Consider the following 21181-nt stretch of genomic DNA (forward strand, 5'->3'; position numbering starts at 1 on the left):
GGAGTTCGAAACCAGCCTGGGGAACATGGTGAAACCCCATCTCTGCTAAAGTACAAAAGAAATTAGCCAGGCGTGGCAGCGTGCGCCTGTAGTCCCAACTACTTGGGAGGCTGAGGCAAGAGAATTGCTTGAACCCAGGAGATGGAGGTTGCAGTGAGCCGAGATCACGCCACTGCACTCCAGCCTGGGCGACAGAGTGAGACTCCGTCTCTTAAAAAAATAATAATAATAAATAAAATAAAGTACTAAAATGCATGGCACCCTGGATAGGTGGATAAAGGAAAGTTTGAACAACAAAAAAATGCAAAACAGTAGTAAACATTTGGGGAAATAAAAGTTAAATATTAAAATGAAACTCCATTTCCTGTTGTTAGATTAGCAAAGATTAAAAAAAAAAAAGGCCGGGCGCGGTGGCTCAAGCCTGTAATCCCAGCACTTTGGGAGGCCGAGACGGGCGGATCACGAGGTCAGGAGATCGAGACCATCCTGGCTGACACAGTGAAACCCCGTCTCTACTAAAAAATACAAAAAAACTAGCCGGGCGAGGTGGCGGGCGCCTGTAGTCCCAGCTACTCGGGAGGCTGAGGCAGGAGAATGGCGTGAACCCGGGAGGCGGAGCTTGCAGTGAGCCAAGATCACGCCACTGCACTCCAGCCTGGGCGGCAGAGCGAGACTCTGTCTCAAAAAAAAAAAAAAAAAAAAAAAAAAAGAGATTCCTCTCAATATTTTTGTTGAAATGCTTACCCTCTTGATAAGATTATAAATTGGTACTACCGCCCGGGCGCGGTGGCTCATGCCTGTAATCCCAGCACTTTGGGAGGCCGAGGTGGGCGGATCGTGAGGTCAGGAGTTCGAGACCATCCTGACTAACATGGTGAAACCCGTCTCTACTAAAAAATACAAAAAATTAGCCGGGCGTGGTGGTGGCGCCTGTAGTCCCAGCTACTCGGGAGGCTGAGGCAGGAGAATGGCGTGAACCCGGGAGGCGGAGCTTGCAGTGAGCCGAGATCGCGCCACCGCACTCCAGCCTGGGCGACAGAGCCAGACTTCGTCTTAAAAAAAATAAATTGGTACTACCTATATAGAAAATAATACATACCAGTAGCTTTAAATGTTTCGGGAATCTATTCTAAAGAAGAAATCTGAACTGTGGACAAAAATATCTGAATAGAGTTATTGATTGCAGCATTTTTAATGACTGTTAGAGTCCGGAAGTAACTTGAAGGCCCAACAGCTAGAGAATAGTTAAGTATATTTAGCAACATATTCATAATATTAAAATATTATTAATTAAATTTTTAATAAATTAATTCGTAATTAAAAATAACATTTATAGATAAGTTTATAAAACTCATGATGTTTTGAAATTTTTCCAAGTAAAGGTAGAGAGAGTAATATGAACTTCCATGTATATGGGGAAGGTTTAATGATACGGGAAAATGTTTATGGTCACAAAAAAGCAGGATATAAAATTACATTTCTAGTGTTACCTCAGCAATGCAGAGACATGGGAATAAGATAAATATTCTAAATTTTTATAAATGAGTGATGAGATTTTATACCACACGTTTATTTTTATTTTTGTTTTTTTTTTTTTTTGAGACGGAGTCTCACACTGTCGCCCAGGCTGCAGTGCAGTGGCGCGATCTCGGCTGACTGCAAGCTCCGCCCGCCGTTTCACGCCATTCTCCTGCCTCAGCCTCTCGAGTAGCTGGGACTACAGGCTCCCGCCACCACGCCCGGATAATTTTTTGTGTTTTTAGTAGAGACGGGGTTTCACCGTGTTAGCCAGGATGGTCTCTATCTCCTGACCTCGTGATCTGCCCGCCTCGGCCTCCCAAAGTGCTGGGATTACAGGTGTGAGCCACTGCGCCGGGTCTTATTTATTTATTTATTTATTTATTTAGAAACGGAGAGTTTTGCTCTTGCTGCCCAGGCTGGAGTGCAATGGCGTCATCTCGGCTCCCTGCAACCTCTGCCTCCCGGGTTCACACAGTTATCCTGCCTCATGCGCTTCCATGCCCGTCTAATTTTGTAGTTTTACTAGAGACGGGGATTCTCCATGTTGGTCAGGCTGGTCTCAAACTGCTGACCTGCGGTGATCCGCCTGCCTCGGCCTCCCAAAGTGCTGGGATTACAGACGTGAGCTACCGCACCCGGTCATTTTTATTTTTTTATTTTATTTTATTTTATTTATTTATTTTTTTGAGACAGAGTCTCACTCTGTCGCCCAGCTGGAGTGCAGTGGCGCGATCTTGGCTCACTGCAAGCTCCGCCTCCCGGGTTCACGCCATTCTCCTACCTTAGCCTGCCGAGTAGCTGGGACTACAGGCGCCCGCCATGGCGCCCGGCTAATTTTTTTGTATTTTTAGTAGAGACGGGGCTTCACCGTGTTAGATAGGATCGTCTGGCTTCAGTCATGTTATAATTTGAATTTATCTTATGAGAAATGTTGAATCTTTTTATATATTTAAAAGCCATTTATATTTTTCCTCTGTATTTCTTTTTATTCATTTTGGGGGATTGCTGTTAGCCATTTTTTCCCCCACATTAATGTGTAGGGGCTAGCTGTACATTAAAGAAATTAGTCTAATGTATGTGATGTGAATTTTAGATATTGTTTCCACAGTTTGTCTTTGATTATGCTCCTGGAACTTTTTCCACATGGAAGTTTCTTTTAATGCAGTTAAATTTATTAGTCTCTTCTGTTACAACTTTTTGGGTTTTATGCTATACACACAGTGAAGCTTTTTAATAAAGTCTGCTATATATATTTTCTTTTAGTACAGCAGGAATATTTTTGGTCTTAGAAATCCTGTTTGTTCATTCTGTTTGTTTTTTCATTTTTGAAACATGATCTCACTCTGTTGCCCAGGCTGCAGTGCAGTAGCACAATCATGGCTCACTGCAACCTCAAGTGATCTTCCCATGTCAGTCTCTTGAGAGCTGGGACTACAGGTGCATGTGTGCCACCATGCCAGCTAATTTTCTTTTTCTTTTTTTTGAGACAGAGTCTTGCCCTGTTGCCCAGGCTGGAGTGCAATGGTGCGATCTCCACTCACTGTAACCTCTGCCTCCCAGGTTCAAGCGATTCTCCTGCCCCAGCCTCCTGAGTAGCTGGAATTATAGGCGCCTGCCACCACGGCTTAGCTTTAGTATAAAGACAGGATTTCATCATGTCGGCCAAGCTGGTCTCGAACACCTGACCTCAGGTGATCCGCCTGCCTTGGCCACCCAAAGTGCTGGGATTACAGGCACAAGCCTCTGCACCCGGCCTCTTTTTCTTAAAAAAAAAAAAAAAAAAAAAAAAAAAACGGCCGGGCGTAGTGGCTCCCGCATGTCATCCCAGCACTTTGGGAGGCTGAGGTGGGTGGATCATGAGGTCAGGAATTCGAGACCAGCCTGGCCAACATTGTGAAACCTAGTCTCTACTAAAGATACAAAAAATTAGCCAGGCATAGTGGCATGTGCCTGTAATCCCAGCTACTTGGGAGGTTTGGGCAGTAGATTCTCTTGAACCCGGGAGGCAGAGGTTGCAATGAGCCGAGATCACACCATTGCACTCCAACCTGGGCAACACGGTGAGACTCCGTCTCAAAAAAAGAAAAAAAGTCTTTTTTGGAGAGACAAGGTCTCACTATGTTGCCTAGGCTGGTCTCAAACACTCCTCTTGCCTTGTTAATTCATCTAAAAATAGCAATTATAAACCCATTATGTATTAACTAAAGAATATTTTAAATGAAAAAAAAAGCTATTTGCCAAAACATTTAGTGAGAGGAGTGTCATTGTTTTAGTTTTGCAAGTGTCTTTAATGTCTGACTTAATAGGTGACAGAGTCTCATCTTCTACATTCAGTCTGTTGTAATATGTTATTTTGGTTGCAGTAGATGAAGTAAATCTGGTCTTATATATAGTTGGAAAATGGAGGATTTATTTATTTATTTATTTATTATTTTGAGACAGAGTCTCGCTCTGTCGCCCAGGCTGGAGTGCAGTGGTGGGATCTGGGCTCACTGCAACCTCCACCTCCCGGGTTCAAGCAATTCTGCCTCAGCCTCCTGAGTAGCTGGGATTACAGGTGCACTCCACCATGCCCAGCTAATTTATGTATTTTTAGTAGAAACGGGGTTTCACCATTTTGGTCAGGCTGGTCTTGAACTCCTGACCTCGTGATCTGCCTGCCTTTGCCTCCCAAAGTGCTAGGATTACAGGTGTGAGCCAAGGCGCCAGGGAGGAGTACTTTGCTCACTTCTCTATAAATGTTTGTCTTTATGCCGGGTGCAGTGGCTCATTCCTGTAACCCCAGCACTTTGGGAGGCCGAGGCAGGTTGGTCACAAGGTTAGGAGATCGAGACCATCCTGGCTAACATGGTGAAACCCTGTCTCTACTGAAATACAAAAAAAATTAGCCGCGCATGGTGGCGGGCGTCTGTAGTCCCAGCTACTTGGGAGGCTGAGGCAGGAGAATGGTGTGAGCCCAGGAGGTGGAGGTTGCAGTGAGCTGAGATCATACCACTGTACTCCAGCCTGGGCAACTGAGCAAGACTCTGTCTAAAAAACATAAATAAATAAAATAAATATGTAAATGTTTGTCTTTGATGCTGTTTGAAACACAAGAAATGATAGTTTCTTTAAGGATTGTAGTATGATATCTGAAACTTTATTAATGAACTTTGCATATTCTTACATTAACATCCATTAGTCAGTTAATGAAGACATTGGTTGGATTGATTTTTGTTTTTTGAGACTGAGTTTTGCTCTTGTTGCCCAGGCTGGAATGCAGTGGTGTGATCTTGACTCACTGCAACCTCTGCCTCCCGGGTTCAAATGATTCTCCTGCCTCAGCCTCCCGAGTAGCTGGATTACAGGCATGTACCACCACACCCAGCTCATTTTGTATTTTTAGTAGACGCAGGGTTTCACGAACTCCCGACCTCAGGCAGTCCGCCTGCCGTGGCCTCCCAAAGTGCTGGGATTACAGGCGTGAGCCACCATGCCGGGCCCTGAATTGAATACTTTTTAAAAATCCCTGCATAATTTAAAAAAATTAATAGACTTTAATTTTAAGAGTACTTTTAGATTCACTCCAAAATTGAGTGGGAAGCACAGAATTCTCATATATGCTCTGCCCTATCCCCCACCTCCCAGGCTTCCCGACTATCAACATCCTTCTCCAGAGTGTTTGTTATAATCAATCAATTGACATACCATTGACATACCTACATTGACATACCTACATTGACATACCTACATTGACATGCCTACATTGACATACATTGTCAATGACATACCTACATTGACCTACATTGACATAACTACATTGACATACCATTATCACCCAGTGTCCATAGTTTACATTAGGGTTCACTCTGGGTGTTACACATTTTATGGGTTTTGACAAATATGTCATCACATGTATCCACCATTATAGTATCATGCAGATTAGTTTCATCACCCTAAGAGTCCTCTGTATTATGCCTATTCATCCTTCCCCCACTTACTCCTGGTAACCACGCTCTTTTTACTGCCTTCATAATTTTGCTTTTTCCAGAATGTCATATAGTTGGAACCATATAGTATGTAGCCCCTACGCATGACTTTTTAATATATGCATTTATTGTTTGTAATATACTGGTACACTGAGTTATACAGATCTTGCAAATATTGACACTTTTTATTATACTATATCATATCCAGTCATGCAGCCTCTCAGAAAACTCCACTGTATACATGCGGTCTTAGTAGTATTATGAAAAAAATATATATTTAGACCTTGGAGACACCCTGAAAAAGTCTTTAGCAACCTGCCAGGGTCCCCTAAACCACATTTTGAGAACCACTTTGCCAGTTCTCATATGGTTTCATCATCTTTTATATTTTAATCTTTAATCCTTCTGGAATTTTGAGATCTAAGCTATGTAGTAAATAGACAGGTTAACTTTTTTTCTAGATGACTACTGGTAGCCACTTGAATAATTACACATCTTTTCATTACTGAGTAGCAGGGTGACCAGGCTTAAGACCCTTCTTCAGTGGGAAGATGACCTTGAATTTACCCTCTCCTTGTATTTCTCTAGTTAAGATAAATGTGAAATATCACCTCTGTTATTAGACAGCATTGCTTATTGTAGAATGATCCCTGAATGGAATTGCATCTTGGTAGGGAAGTCGTTGAATGGAGTATACATTTCTATTCGGAAGCACAGACCTTGGTTTCCTTGTATGCATGCAGTTTGTCTTGTGTAGGAACAAAGAAACTATAGTCATGTGCTATTTATTACATTGGTTTCTGTGGCACATTAAGCTTACCTAAGGTAGACCCTGTCGCCTTGCTTACAACTGAGCCATCACTTGGGAGATGGAAAAATGGCTTCTGGCTGTCTGAATCACTGCCGAAGACAACATCCTTGAAGTCGCTATGGTGGCATACTGTATTTCCTGCCCAGTATCCTGCAAAGTTAGATGAACTGCCTTTCAAGCTATATTCTATTTGATCCTGTTACTGCGAAGGTCAGAATATATCTGACACCTCTGCTCGTTGTCATGCTAAGTGGGCTTTGCAGATTATAAACAGAATTCGTCCACATATTTGGGTCTTTTCTGGGCTATAATTTTTTTCCTGCTTATTTACCAGTATTATAATTTTTAAAACTGAGACTTTATTATAATTTTAAATATTGGTAGGCCTGATTCCTTCTCATTAATCTTCCTTTTAAAAAATACTTTTCTTGGGGCTGGGCACAGTGACTTACACCTGTAATCCCAGCACTGTGGGAGCCTGAGGTGGGCGGATCACTGGAGGTCAGAAGCTTGAGAGCAGCCTGGCCATCATGGTAATACCCCATCTCTACTAAAAATACAAAAAAATTATCCAGGCATAGTGGCACGTGCCTGTAATCCCAGCTACTTGGGAGGCTGAGGCAGGAGAATCTCTTGAACCTGTGAGGCGGAGGTTGCAGTGAGCCAAGATCATGCCACTGCACTCCAGCCTGCCCAACAAGGGTGAAAACTCTGTCTCAAAAAAAAAGAAATAAAGCAGCTGGCTGTGGCACCTGTAATCCTAGCGCTTTGGAGGCCAAGATGGGAGGATCACTTGAGGTTAGAAGTTTGAGACCAGTCTGTTCAACATAGCGGGACCTCCATCTCTATGTAAAAAAATTTTTTTATAACTATAAATAAATGAACAAAAAAGGAAATAATTATTTTCTACAGAAGAAATTACCCTTTTGTGTTTTAAAAATATCTTTCTTGACTATTCTTTGTTTTTTTACTTGAATTTTAAAATTATATTTTATTTGATTTTAATAACATTTTTAGAAAGAGTTTTTTGGCTTTATTACCAAAAACACCATCTGGACAGTTGGGCAGATACTCTGCTATTTTGGAGCAGGTAACTTTTTGCAAAAATTGAGCTATTTTATTATAAGTTATTTCATTGCTTCCCTCTGTCCCGGCCTGGGCAACAGGCCAGCATTTTGTTTTTCCAGCCTTCTGTTGCTGCTCAGTCAGTTCTCTGCATGTCAGGCTGTTCCTTTTTACATGCCTTTTAATCATATAGGACAACAACAGGGAGTGCAGTAAAAGCATCTTTTATAACGTTGCTTTGGTTTTTTGTTACTAGATCTTAAAACTTCTGTGTTTTAACCAGTGTCATTATTTGTCTTTTTGTTTCTCAGAAACACAGATCATAGTATCTTTGAATATTTAGTGTTAAGAGAGCTGCTCGTCTAGTTATGTTGGAAGTAGCTACTGTAAATTACTTAGATACTAAACCTTACCTGGTAGGGAGAAGGTTTAGCAAAGAATAATAGAGCTTTAAGATGGTATTAAGACAGAATGTTGGCATCTTATAACTCTTGTGTTTCATGGATTCTTGTGAATGGCAAATTTAGTCTTTACTCTGCTGTTGACTTTTGAGGATCATCATTGAAGAAAGCTTAATGTAACAAAATGAATGCCTTTGATATTTTAACTCTTGTTATGATCAACCTGTTGATATCAGAACTTATTTAAACTAGTTATTGGCTGGGCATGGTGGCTCATGCTTGTAATCCCAGCACGTTGGGAGGCCCGGATGGGAGGATGGCTTGAGACCAGCCTGGCAAACATAGTGAGATCCATTCTTTACAAAAAAATTACATGCCTGTGGTCCCTGCTGTTTGGGAAGCTGAGGTGGGAGGATCACCTGAGCCCGAGAAGTCAAAGCTGTGGGGACCACGATCATACCACTGCACTGAAGCCTGGGCGACAGAATGACAGACACCCTGTCTCAAAACAAAATGAAAACTAGTTCTCAAAAGGGATGGTAGGCTGGGCATGGTGGCTCATGCCTGTAAGACCAGCGCTTTGGGAGGCTGAGGCAGGCACATCACTTGAGGCCAGAAGTTCAAGACCAGCCTGGCCAACATGGTTAAACCCCATCTCTACTAAAAATAAAAAAATTAGCCAGGCATGGTGTTGGGTGCCTGTAATCCTAGCTACTCAGGAGGCTAGGCTGCAGTGAGTCAAGATCACGCCACTGCACTCCAGCCTGGGTAACAGAGCGAGACTGTCTCCAAAAAAAAAAAAAGGAGGAGGGGATGGTAAATGAGCCACTTTCTGGAATTTGTATTCTTTGTTAATACCCACAGTGTTTTCTGGTCATTCTCTACTTGTTTCACTTCTCCTCTGGACTGTTCAGTATACTCAACACTAGCCACAAATGGCTGTTTAAATTAATAAAAATTAAATTTAAAAAATCAATTCCCATTTGAAGTAAAGCTCATTTCGGTCATGCCGGGCAGAGTTTGAGAGACCATCTCTAATGTTTTGATTATCAGTGTTTTTTCCTAAAGAACTAATCGTATTTCCAAGTTTTAGGCATTTCTGTTGCTCCTATGACACATTTTTAGGAGGATTTTCTTACTCTTGTAACTCCCAAATCTATATGTCTACAGTTGATCTATTTCCCAAAGTCTAGTCTCACACTTTGAATTACAGAAATACCTAAATATATAGTATTTTCTGTATATTGCTGAAGTCATATTAAAACTGCCAGCCTGGGCAACAAGGTGAAAATCCGTGTCTACAAACAAAAACAACCCCCCCCCACAAAACCCACAACAATTAGTTGGGCCTGGTGGCACATGCGTGTAGTCTCGGCTACTTAGGAGACTGAAGTAGGAGGATCAGTATAGCACAAGAGGAGGTCAAGGCTGCAGTAAACCATGAGTGCACCACTGCACTCCACCCTGGGCGACAAGAGTGAGACTCTGTATCAAAAAACAAAAAACAGGCGGGGCGCCTTGCTCATGCCTATAATCCCAGCACTTTGAAGGCTGAGGTGGGAGGATGGCTTAAGCCCAGGACCAGCCTGGGCAACATAGTGAGACCCCATCTCCTCAAAAAAGAAAAAATTAGCCAGGCATGGTGGCTCGTGGTGGCTCCCAGCACTTTGGGAGGCTGAGGTCAGGAGTTCGAGACCAGCCTGGCCAACATGGTGAAACCCCATCTCTACTGAAAATACAAAAATTAGCAGGCGTGGTAGCACGTGCCTGTAGTTCCAGCTACTCAGGAGGCTGAGGCAGAAGAATCGCTTGAACCCAGGAGGCAGAGGTCACAGTGAGCTTAGGTCGTGCCACTGTACTCCAGCCTGGACAACAAGAGCAAAACTCCATCTCAAAATAAATTAAATAAATAAATAAGTAAAAATAAACAAAAAAACTGGCCAGGCATGGTGGCTCATGCCTGTAGTCCCATCATTTTGGGAGGCTGATGTGGGCAGATCTCCTGAGGTCGGGAGTTCCAGACCAGCCTGGCCAACATGTTGAAACCCCATCTCTGCTAAAAATACAAAAATTAGCCAGGCATGGTAGTGTATGCCTGTAATCCAAGCTACTTGGGAGACTGAGGCAGGAGAATCGCTTAAACCCAGGAGGCAGAGGTTGTGGTGAGCTGAGATCACGCCATTGCACTCCAGCCTGGGCAACAGAGTGAGACTCCGTCTCAAAAAAAAAAAAAAAAGAAAAAAAAGCAACCAACCAACAATAACAAAAATTAAAACTGAAGTTCTGCTATGTTTCCCCCATCCTCAACATAAACACTCAGAACTCTATAACCTTTCCTTTTTAATTGCTTATATCACGATTTAATCCCTATTTATTTATTTATTTATTTATTTATTTATTTATTGAGACAGAGTCTCGCTCTGTCATCCAGGCTGGAGTGCAGTGGTGCGATCTTGGCTCACTGCAGCCTCTGCCTCCCATGTTCAAGCAATTCTCTCTCCACTTAGATAAGGTCTTCTGTCATCCCCCAATTGTTTACTAATTAGGTAATTTTGCTTTTTTTTGACGTGGTATTTATACTCACTTTTCTTCACATTACATTCATTTGGTTATACTGCCTGTTCCAGTAATCTCAACATTTTCTGCTTTGAATCCACCCTAATTCCTCTCTGAACAGGAATTTTGGCTTATGTTATCTTTGTATTTGAAACACATAAGACATTATTTCGTAATAATGTAGTCTTCTTTTATTAGTGATTTAATATACTGAGCTACCTTATGGTTGTATTTTAATCATTTAGATTATTTATGTGAACTCTATTTATTTTTAGTGTGATGAACAAGTCTGGGGTGAATCGTGTAGTTTGGAAACGACCTCGGCTCACTCACAATGGACCTGTTAGAAGAAGCACAGTTATTGACCAGATTCCTTTTCTGGCAGTAGCAAGAGCACTTGGTAAGTAGGACTTAATTTGGTGAAATTATATTGAATTTTGTACAATGTATGGTGGCAAAATAAAAAAGGAAACTGAGAACCCTTACATGGCATATAGTGAGGGTAGAGATATCATGATATTCTATTAAATGCTTTAGAACCTAGTAGAAGCCATGCATGGTGGCTCACGCTTATAATCCCAGCACCTTGGGAAGCTCAGATGGGCAGACCACTTGAGGTCAGGAGTTTGAGACCAGCCTAGTCAACATGGTGAAACTGCATCCTCACTAAAAATACAAAAATTAGCTGGGCATAGTGACGTGTACTTGTAGTCCCAGCTACTCAGGAGGCTGAGGCAGGAGAATTGCTTGAACCCAGGAGGCAGAGGTTGCAGTGATTGCACCACTGCACTCCAGCCCGGGTGACAGAGCAAGACTCAAAAAAAAAAAAAAGCCTAATTGAAAGGAAGGTTTAGGTATATATTTCACTGACAGTTGCCCTTTGTTCATGAGTCATGTTCAGTGTTTTGCTAATTTCTATCTGTGTTTAGGGAAGTATATCCATGTCTAGGCTTAATGTTACCCTTGAAACTATTTTTAAATATCGCATTCTACTTTAGCCCTTTAAGTCCTCCTGAGGGCCTTCAAAACGTCTTTTTTCTTTAGTTAGCAAAGTAAAATAAGTATGAAAAAAAATAGTTATATTTCTGGTCTACTTGGCTTTGGAAAGAAGGCTAGAGAATTATACCTAGTAAGGTGTCTTACCTTGGCTATGCTATATGGGGGTAGTTTTTCCAAAGAAAATGTCTCGGAGAAAACGCACATTTGTTTATTTTTATTTTATGAGACAGGATTTTGTTCCGTTATTCAGGCTGGGTTGCAGTGGCATGATGACGGCTCACTACAACCTCTACCTCCAAGGCTCGAGCGATCCTCCCACCTCAGCCTCCCAAGTAACTGGGACTACAGGCGTGAGCCACTACGCCTGGCTAATTTCTTCTTTTTTGAGGAGACGGAGTCTCACTATGTTGCCCGAGCTGGTCCTGGGCTTAAGCCATCCTCCTACCTCGGCCTCCCAAAGTGCTGGGATTATAGGCATGAGCCACCACACCCAGCACAACTACTATATGTATTAATAATTTGTTTCCAATGTGAAACTAATTTTCTTCTTCTACACCCTGACTGGTGGACTTTTATGTTATATCCAAGCATTTGCTATTATGAAAAATACTGCAATAAATATTTCCTTATATACACATATGAGATTTCTTTTTTTTTTTTTTTTTTTTTTTTTGAGACAGAGTTTTATTCTTGTTACCCAGGCTAGAGTGCACTGGTACGATCTCGGCTCACTGTAACCTTTGCCTCCTGGGTTCAAGCGATTCTTCTGCCTCAGCCTCCTGAGTAGCTGGGATTACAGACATGCGGCACCATGCCCGGCTAATTTTGTATTTTCAGTAGAGACGGGGTTTCTCTATGTTGGTCAGACTGGTCTTGAACTCCTGACCTCAGGTGATCTGCCCACCTCGGCCTCCCAAAGTACTGGGATTACAGGTGTGAGCCACTGTACCTGGCAAGATTTCTTTAAGATACATAACTAGAAATGGAATTTCTGGGTCATAGTTTGTTACTTACCAACTGTTTCTGTGTCATCGACACTCACACAAGATGATAATATTTCTACAGTAAGCAGAGGAGGCTACTTGAGACTGAGGTAACTAACTTGGATGCTCTAGCCACTGAGGACCCACCCTGCTGCCCCTAGGCCATACTCATCCAAGGAATACCAGTTGGGAGACTCAGTTCAGAGATATCTACATGTTTAGTTTTATTAGGTATTGCTAAATTTATTCCCAAAGTGATTATCCCAGGTTATTACAGTCCTGCTGTATTAGTTGTCTATTGCTGTGTAATCAAATACTCCCACACTTAGGAGTTTAAAACATTTTTTATGTACACAGCTTCTCTGGCTCAGTAACCCAGGGGTGACTTAATTGGGTAGTTCTGGCTCAGGGTCTCTTGTGTAGCTGTAATCAAGATGTCATTAATCATCTGAAGCCTTCAGTGGGGTTGGAGCATCTACTTGTAAGACAGCTCACTGAGTAAGCTGGCTTGGCAGTAGGCTTCAGTTTCTTGCTTTGCCGGCCTCTACATAGGGTTGCTTGAATGTGCCTTCATCACATGGCAGCTGGCTTCCTTAGAGCAAGTGATCATAAAAAGACATTTTGACTTCTATCTTGCTTTCTTGATCACTTGCTGTAGGGAATCCAGCTTTGTATTTTGTTAGCCTTGAATCACTAAGTCCAGCCCACCCTCAAGTATATCAAATAATTTGTGGATGTATTTTAAAAGCATACAGTTCCTACTTCTTCATGATTGTTCTTTATCCACCAAATATTTATTAAATACCTGCTATGTGCTAGGTACTATTCCAGGTGCTGAGGATTCAGCCGTGAATGAAACAAAAATTCCTGCACCCATGGAGCTTACTTTCTAGGTTAGAGGAAAACATGATAAACTAAAATAACTAAGTAGGACATATATTGTGTTAGAAATGCGACCAAGAAAAATAAAGCAGGGAATGCTATGGGGGTGGGGCCTGTATAATAATTATAAATGGGATGGTCAGAGGGGGGTCTCGCTAAGATGATATGTAAGTAAAGTGTAAGTAAAGAGATGAGGCAGTGAGACCTGTGAGTGTCTGGGGCCACAGAATTTAGGCAGAAGTAACAAATGTAAGGGTTCTTATTACTCACAAATTTTTCTTTTTTTCTTTTCTTTTTTTTTTTTTTGAGATGAGGTCTCACTCTGTGCCCTAGGCCCTAGGCTAGAGCTCATTGAAGACCCTAAGGTCCTGGGCTCAAGTGTTCCCCACAGCCTCAGCCTGCCAGGTAGCTGGGGTTACAGGTGCACACCACCACACCCAACTAATTTTTAAAAATTTTTTGTAGAGATGTCTTTGCCTAGGTTGGTCTCAAATTCCTGACTTCAAGCGATCTGCCCACCTCAGCCTCGCAAAGTACTTGGACTATAGGTGTGTCACAGCGCTCAGCCTACTCATGATTTTTTTTTTTTTTTTTGAGACAGAATTTCGCTCCTATTGCCCAGGTTGGGGTGCAATGGCGTGATCTCAGCTCACTTCAACCTCTACCTCCTGGATTCAAGCGATTCTGCTGCCTCAGCCTCCCAAGTAGCTGGGATTATAGGCGTGTGCCACCACGCCCGGCTAATTTTATATTTTTAGTAAAGACCTGTGAGTGTCTGGGGCCACAGAATTTGGGCAGAAGTAACAAATGTAAGGGTTCTCATTGCTCATGAATTTTTCTCTTTTTTCTTCCTTTTTTTGTTTTTTTTTTTGAGATGAGGTCTCACTCTGTGCCACAGGGATTTCACCATGTTGGTCAGGCTGGTCTCGAGCTCTAACCTCAAGTGATCTACCCACCTCGGCCTCCCAGAGTACTGGGATTACAGGCATGAGCCACCGCGCCCTGCTCCTACTCATTATTTTTAACAGAGAAGCTGGAAAAATGGAGTTGCCACTAACTGATAAAGAAACGATTGGAACATCAATGAAAAGGAGAGGTCAGAAGTTCAGTTTTGGACACACTACCATTTCAGCACGTTTTAGACATTAAGATGGTGACACCTATTTGGCTTCCCATTGTAAGAATTGATTTCAGGTGATGTCTAGGGTGGAGATTTCAATTTGGGGGAGCCAGTAGCATATAGATAGTATACAAAGTCTTGAGGTCATGTAGGGATTGAGTGCAGATAGAAAAGTGGGGAAGGTCTAGTGGCTGAGCCCTGAGATACTCTCGCTGTTAAGACTCGGGGGATGTGCTCTGGTTCCCATATGAGGGTTGGATTAAAATTAAAAAAAAAAAAAAAAAAAAAGAGTTGGGGGATATGAATGGAAGAACAAGGTTAGAACAACTAAGAGCTGTAAGTCAAATAGGAAATTTGGGAGAGAGTACCCTGGAAGCTAAGTGAAGAAAGTGTTTCCAGAAAGAAAGAGTTTCAAATGCTGTTGTCATTAGGTGGAGGGAGGATTGAAAAATGACCATGGGATTTAGGAATGTGGAGGTCATTGGTGACCTTGAAAAAGAAAGTAGCTTTTGGAATAGTGAGACCACAACCATAATTGGGGTTATTGAAGAAAGAACCATCTTCTTGAGTGGGAGGAATAAAATTTGATACAGCAAGTTTAGACAGTTTTTTGTAGAAGTTGCTTTACTTCAACATAATTTTGTAAACACATACAGAAATGGATTAATATTTTGGTAAAAGGACTTTCTTATAAGAGACAAAATCGTTTTAGTGATAAAAAAACTTTTTTCCTCTTGATTTCTCTTGTCACATAAATATTTTCTTTTCAAAAATCATGGTACCTTTTAGATTTTAATATTTAAGCTAAAAAGGCTTTGCTGTATTACTTTTTGTTTGTTTGTTTGTTTGTTTGTTTGTTTTTTGAGATGGAGTCTCACTCTGTCGCCCAGGCTAGAGTGCTGTGGCGCGATCTTGGCTCACTGTCAGCTTTGCCTGCCGGGTTCACGCCATTCTCCTGCCTCAGCCTCCCGAGTAGTTGCGACTACAGGCGCCCGCCACCACGCCTGGCTAATTTTTTGTATATATTTTTTAGTGGAGACCAGATTTCACCATGTTAGCCAGGATGGTGTCGATCTCCTGACCTCATGATCCGCCCTCCTCGGCCTCCCAAATTGCTGGGATTACAGGCATGAGCCACCACGCCCGGCCTGCTATATTACTTTTCAAACCATTATTCTGACACTTGGAAAAGAATTTTTTTTTTCGAGATGGAATCTTATTCTGTTGCCCAGGCTGAAATGCAGTGGCATGATCTCAGCTCACTGCAACCTCTGCCTCTCAGGTTCAGACGATTCTTCTGCCTCAGTCTTCCAAGTAGCTGGGATTACAGGCACATGCCACCACACCTGGCTGATGTTTGTATTTTTAGTAGAGATGGGGTCTTACCATGTTGGCCAGGCTGGTCTCGAACTCCTGACCTCAGTTGATCTGCCCACCTCCGCTTCCCAAAGCACTGGGATTACAAGCATGAGCCACTGTGACCGACCCGGAAATAATATTTTTAAAAGAGCTGTGTTACTGATTTTCTGAGTTTAGCTTGTTGCATGGAAATACTTATTGGCCAAAAGTAAGTTAAATGCTGGTATTTTGCACACACACACCGTTATGGTTTACAGCCATTTTTCTTACAGTTTTCTTTTTTTTGGTGGGGGAAGGAGTGGGAATAGATGTCTCCTTGTCAACATTGGTGCCCTATAGACACTGATGATAATTACCCAAGTACAAATGTAACAAAGGTGCCTTCTAGTGGCTGCCTGCTGGAATTGCATTTGAGTCTTGCAAATCATTTTATTCACTGGGGAGATCAATTTTTGAGTACAGTGTGTATGAAGCACTCTGCTGTATGTACAAACACATCATCTTTGCCCTCATGGAGCTTGCAGTCTAGGAGAGGATTGAAAGGCATTCATCAGATGATAACAAAAACTGAAAAACAAAAACAAAAAAAAAAAAACTTTTTTTTTTTTTTTTTTTGGAAACTGAGTTTCATTCTTGTCACCCAGGCTGGAGTGCAGTGGGACGATCTCGGCTCACTGTAACCTTTACTTCCCAGGTTCAAGCAATTCTCCTGCCTCAGCCTTCCACGCAGCTGGAATTACAGGCACCCGCCACCACACTCAGCTAATTTTTGTATTTTTACAAAATACAAAAATACAGCAGTTTCGCCATGTTGGCTAGTTTGGTCTCTAACTCCTGACCTCAGGTGATCTACCTGCCTCAGCCGCCTAAAGTGCTGGGATTACAAATGTGAGCCATGGCGTCCAGCTAAAACTGAGAATTTTTAATTTTTCTCTTTTTTTTTTTTGAGAGGGAGTCTCACTCTGTTGCTCAGGCTGGAGTGTAGTGACACGATCTCGGCTCACTGCAGCCTCTGCCTCCCAGGTTCAAGTGATTCTTCTGCCTCCACCTCCTAAGTAGCTGGGACTACAGGCGAGCGCCACTGCACCCAGCTACTTTTCGTATTTTTAGTAGAGAGGGGATTTCACCATGTTGGCCAGGCTGGTCTTGAACTCCTGACCTCAGGTGATCTGCCCGCCTCAGCTTCCCAAAGTGTTGTGGTTATAGGCGTGAGCCACCGCACCCCAGCCTATTCTTCTTGTATGTACTAATGAAAACCTAAAATAAGGATATTTCACTTAACCAGAGAGGCCGGAAAAGTGGTATTTGAACTGAGTTTTGAAGAATTACTGGAGGTCAAGGAGGAAGAAAGTGTGTTTTAGGCATAGAAAACAGCGTTTTCGAAAAGTTCGGTGACAGGAAGAAGCATAGTGACATAGGAACTCTGGTGAAGGCCATTGTAGCTGGAACAGGGATAAGGAAATAAGAGATTTGGTTAAAATGAGAAAATACTGCATTTTATAGGCAGTGGTAAAGAATTGTGTTTGGCTGGATGTGGTGGCTCATGCCCATAATTCCAACACTTTGGGAGGTCAAGGCAGGTGGATTGCTTCAGTTCAAGACCAGTTGGACAACATGGCGAAATCTCCCCTCTACAAATAATTGGCTGGGTGTGGTTGCACGTGCTTGTAGTCCCAGTTACTCAGGAGGCTTTGGTCGGGAGGATTGCTTGAGCCCAGGAGGCTGCAGTGAGCCAAGATTGTGTCACTGCACTCCAGCTTGGGCGACAGAGCAAGACCCCGTTTCAAAAAAAAAAACAAAAGAATTGTGTCTTTATCTTAAAAACAATTGTGAACTATAACAGAGTTGGAATGGGAAACAACCAGATTTGTGTGTTTTTAATTGTGGTAATATATACTTAGCATACACACAACTTACTGTTGTAAGCACATGGTTCATTGATGTTAAGTACAGTTATACTGTTTTGCAACCATCATCCACCATTTATCCTAGATTTGTGGGGGCTTTTTTGTTTTTGTAATTTCAACTTTTAGATTCAGGAAGTACATGTACAGGTTTGTTACATGGGTATATTGCATGGTGCTGAGGTTTGGGGTACGGTTGATTCCGTCATCCAGGTAGGGAGCATAGTACCCAATTGTTAGTTTTTCACGTCTTCCTCCTTCTCTCCCTTCTCCCTCTAGTGGTCCTCAGTGTCTGTTGTTGCCATCTATATGTTCATGTGTACCCAATGTTTAGCTCCCATTTATAAGTGAAAACATGTGGTATTTGGCTTTCTTTTCCTGCATTAATTTGCTTAGGATAGTGGCCTCCAGCTGCATCTGTGTTGCTGCAAAGGACATAATTTCATTTTTTTCGTGGCTATGTATTATTCCGTAGTGTGTATGTACCATATTTTCTTTATCCATTTCACTTTTGATGGGCACCTAAGTAGATTCCTTGTCTTTGCTATTGTGAATAGTGCTCTGATGAACATTTGAGTGCATATGTCTTTTTGGTAGAGCAATTTATTTTCCTTTGGATGTATACCCAGTAACAGCATTGCTAGATCGAATGGTAGTTCTTTGAGGTATCTCCATACTGCTTTCCACAGTGGCTGAATTAATTTATATTCCCACCAACAGTGTATAAGCATTCCCTTTTCTCTGCAGCTTTGCCAGCATCTGTCATTTTTTGACTTTTTAATAATAGTCATTCTGACAGGTATGAGATGGTATCTCATTGTGGTTTTCATATGCATTCTCTAATGATTACTAATGTGGAGCTTTTTATGATTCTTGGCCATTTGCATGTCTTCTTTTGAAAACTGTTGATGCCTTCTGCCTACTTTTTAATGGGGTTATTTGTTTTTAAACTTGTTGAATTGTTTAAGTTCCTTACAGATTCTAGATAATTAGTTCTTTGTCAGATACATGTTTGCGAATATTTTCTCCCTTTCTGTAGGTTGTTTACTCTGTTGATAGTTTCTTTTGCTGTGCAGAAGCTCTTTCATTAGGTCCCACTTGTCAATTTTTGTTTTTGTTGCAGTTGCTTTTGAGGATTTAGTCACAGATTCTTTCCCAAGGCTGATGTCCATCCAGGAGTCTTACAGTTTGAGGTCTTATATTTAAATCTTTAATCTACTAGGTTTGTGTTTTAAAGAGAGAATTTTAATTGCAATTTTGAGAATGGATTAGAGGTGTAAACGTTGTTGGAAGTTCTCCATGGGAAACCACTCAAAGGGGTGCTGAAATTTGCTTGGTGTAAGGACCACTGAGTGTCTTGTGTACTGCTGGCTGCCATGTGCCACAAGAGCAAGCAGAAAATATACTGGAACCAGAAAGCAGGCCTCCTCTCTTCTGGTGTCCCTTCAGCACCCTCTACTGAGGAAAAAAGGGAATTGGCTGTCTGCCAATGTCCAAGGCACCTCCTTTCAGGACCTGCAGAAATGTTCTGTGATCCTACTTTGGTGTACAAACACTAGATCAGTAATAAAAATCCTTAGTTAAAGGCCCAATTCTGATCCTTACCATTTATTTGGTATTATATAGAATCACACAGACTCTTTGAACTGATAAAACAAAGGAAAGTGGCTCTGAGTATGAATCATCTGGTGAGTTTGTTAAAAGGTCAGATTCTAGAGACTTTTACTAGCAAATTTGAAGCAACTTGAGCATCAAAACAAATTATAACAGGAATAAGTTTAAAAATATTGAATAAAAAAGAATCTGTAAGTCTACATAGAGATGGACTATATTTTTGTGATTTGGGTAGCCAATTTGTGAATTGGGTAGCCACCCTCCCATAGTAGATTCAGAGAGACTCCAAAGAAAATTCCTTTTTTTTTTTTTTTTGAGACGGTGTCTCGCTCTGTCATCAGGCTGGAATGCAGTGGTGCGATCTCGGCTCACTGCAACCTCTGTCTCCTGGGTTCAAGCAATTCTCCTGCCTCAGCCTCTCAAGTAGCTGGGACTATAGGTGTGCAGCACCGCCCCCAGCTAATTTTTTTTTTTTTTTTTTTTGAGACGGAGTCTCGCTCTGCCACCCAGGCTGGAGTGCAGTGGCCAGATCTCAGCTCACTGCAAGCTCCGCCTCCCGGGTCTACGCCATTCTCCTGCCTCAGCCTCCCGAGTAGCTGGGACTACAGGCGCCCGCCACCTCGCCTGGCTAGTTTTTTGTATTTTTTTAGTAGAGACGGGGTTTCAATGTTAGCCAGGTTGGTCTTGATTTCCTGACCTCGTGATCCGCCCGTCTCGGCCTCCCAAAGTGCTGGGATTACAGGCGTGAGACACCGCGCCCAGCCCCCCAGCTAATTTTTGTATTTCTAGTAGAGACAGGGTTTCACCATTTTGGCCAGGATGGTCTCGATCTCTTGACCTCGTGATCTACCAGCCTCAGCCTCCCAAAGTGTTGGGATTACAGGCGTGAGCCACTGTGTCCGGCCAGAAAATTCTTTAAAAAAGACTTTCAGCCGGACGTGGTGGCTCACGCCTGTAATCCCAGTACTTTGGGAGGCCGAGGCAGGTGGATCACGAGGTCAGGAGATCGAGACCATCCTGGCTAACATGGTGAAACCCCCATCTCTACTAAAAATGCAAAAAAGTTAGCCCAGTGTGGTGGCGGGCACCTGTATTCCCAGCTACTCGGGAGGCTGAGGCAGAAGAATGGTGTGAACCCAGGAGGCGGAGCTTGCAGTGAGCCGAGGTCACACCACTGCACTCCAGCCTGGGCGACAGAGCGAGACTCCATCTCAAACAAAACAAAACAGAAACTTTCAGGCCTGGGCACAGTGGCTTATACCTGTAATCCCAGCAGCCTGTAATCCTAGCACTTTGAGAGGCCGAGGCTGGTGGATCGCTTGAGCTCAGGAGTTCGAGATCAGCCTGGCCGACATGGCAAAACCCCATCTGTAGAAAAAAATACAAAAAAATTAGCTGGGTGCGGTGGCACACCCCTGTAGTCCCAGCTACTTGGAAGACAGATGAGAGAACTGCTTGAGCCTGGGAGGCGCAGGCTGCAAGGAGCCATGATCGCACCACTGCACTCCATCCTGGGCAACAGAGTAAGACCATGTCTCAAACAAAACAAAACAAAAACTTTCTGGGGTTGGGAAAGAAGAAAAGAACCAAAGTAAAGTAAAATAAACTGTCAGCTAATAAATGTAGTTAGAATATCCCAATTCTATCATCAGTTTATAACCATTATGATAATTGATTCATTCAGGAATCATCAGTAGAGGCTAAAATATGGCATATTTTGGTACAGAACAGGATATTTCACAGAGCCTCAAACTTTCACCCTACAGACTACTCACCAGTTACAAAAAGAAAATTGCCTGAGTGTGGTAGAATAGCATCCTCATGCTTAGGAGATAAATGTTGAAGTATTACTATTTGGAGGTGAAGTGTTTTGAGTCTGTAATCTAATCTCAGATGGTTCAGCAAATAACTAAAACCAGTTCTATCCAGATTCCAACATTGTCTGCATAAAAAATCCCAAATAATCTTCAGAAGAACTACTGGAATTAATAAGTGGAT

General features: G+C 42.3%; 1 protein-coding gene across 2 annotated transcripts in view; it reads left to right on the forward strand.

Annotated features, from left to right (window-relative positions):
- The window catches only part of PPM1D (protein phosphatase, Mg2+/Mn2+ dependent 1D), a 71061-nt gene that overhangs the window by 26712 nt on the left and 23168 nt on the right, over nt 1-21181 (forward strand). For both annotated transcript variants that reach the window (XM_074019076.1, XM_045375121.2), the window contains exon 3: nt 10598-10722. In XM_074019076.1, coding sequence (XP_073875177.1) covers nt 10598-10722 — 125 coding nt within the window. The remainder of the gene's footprint in view (nt 1-10597; nt 10723-21181) is intronic.

The sequence above is a fragment of the Macaca fascicularis genome, chromosome 16 (assembly GCF_037993035.2).
Source record: "Macaca fascicularis isolate 582-1 chromosome 16, T2T-MFA8v1.1".
NCBI classification, from domain to species: Eukaryota; Metazoa; Chordata; class Mammalia; order Primates; family Cercopithecidae; genus Macaca; species Macaca fascicularis.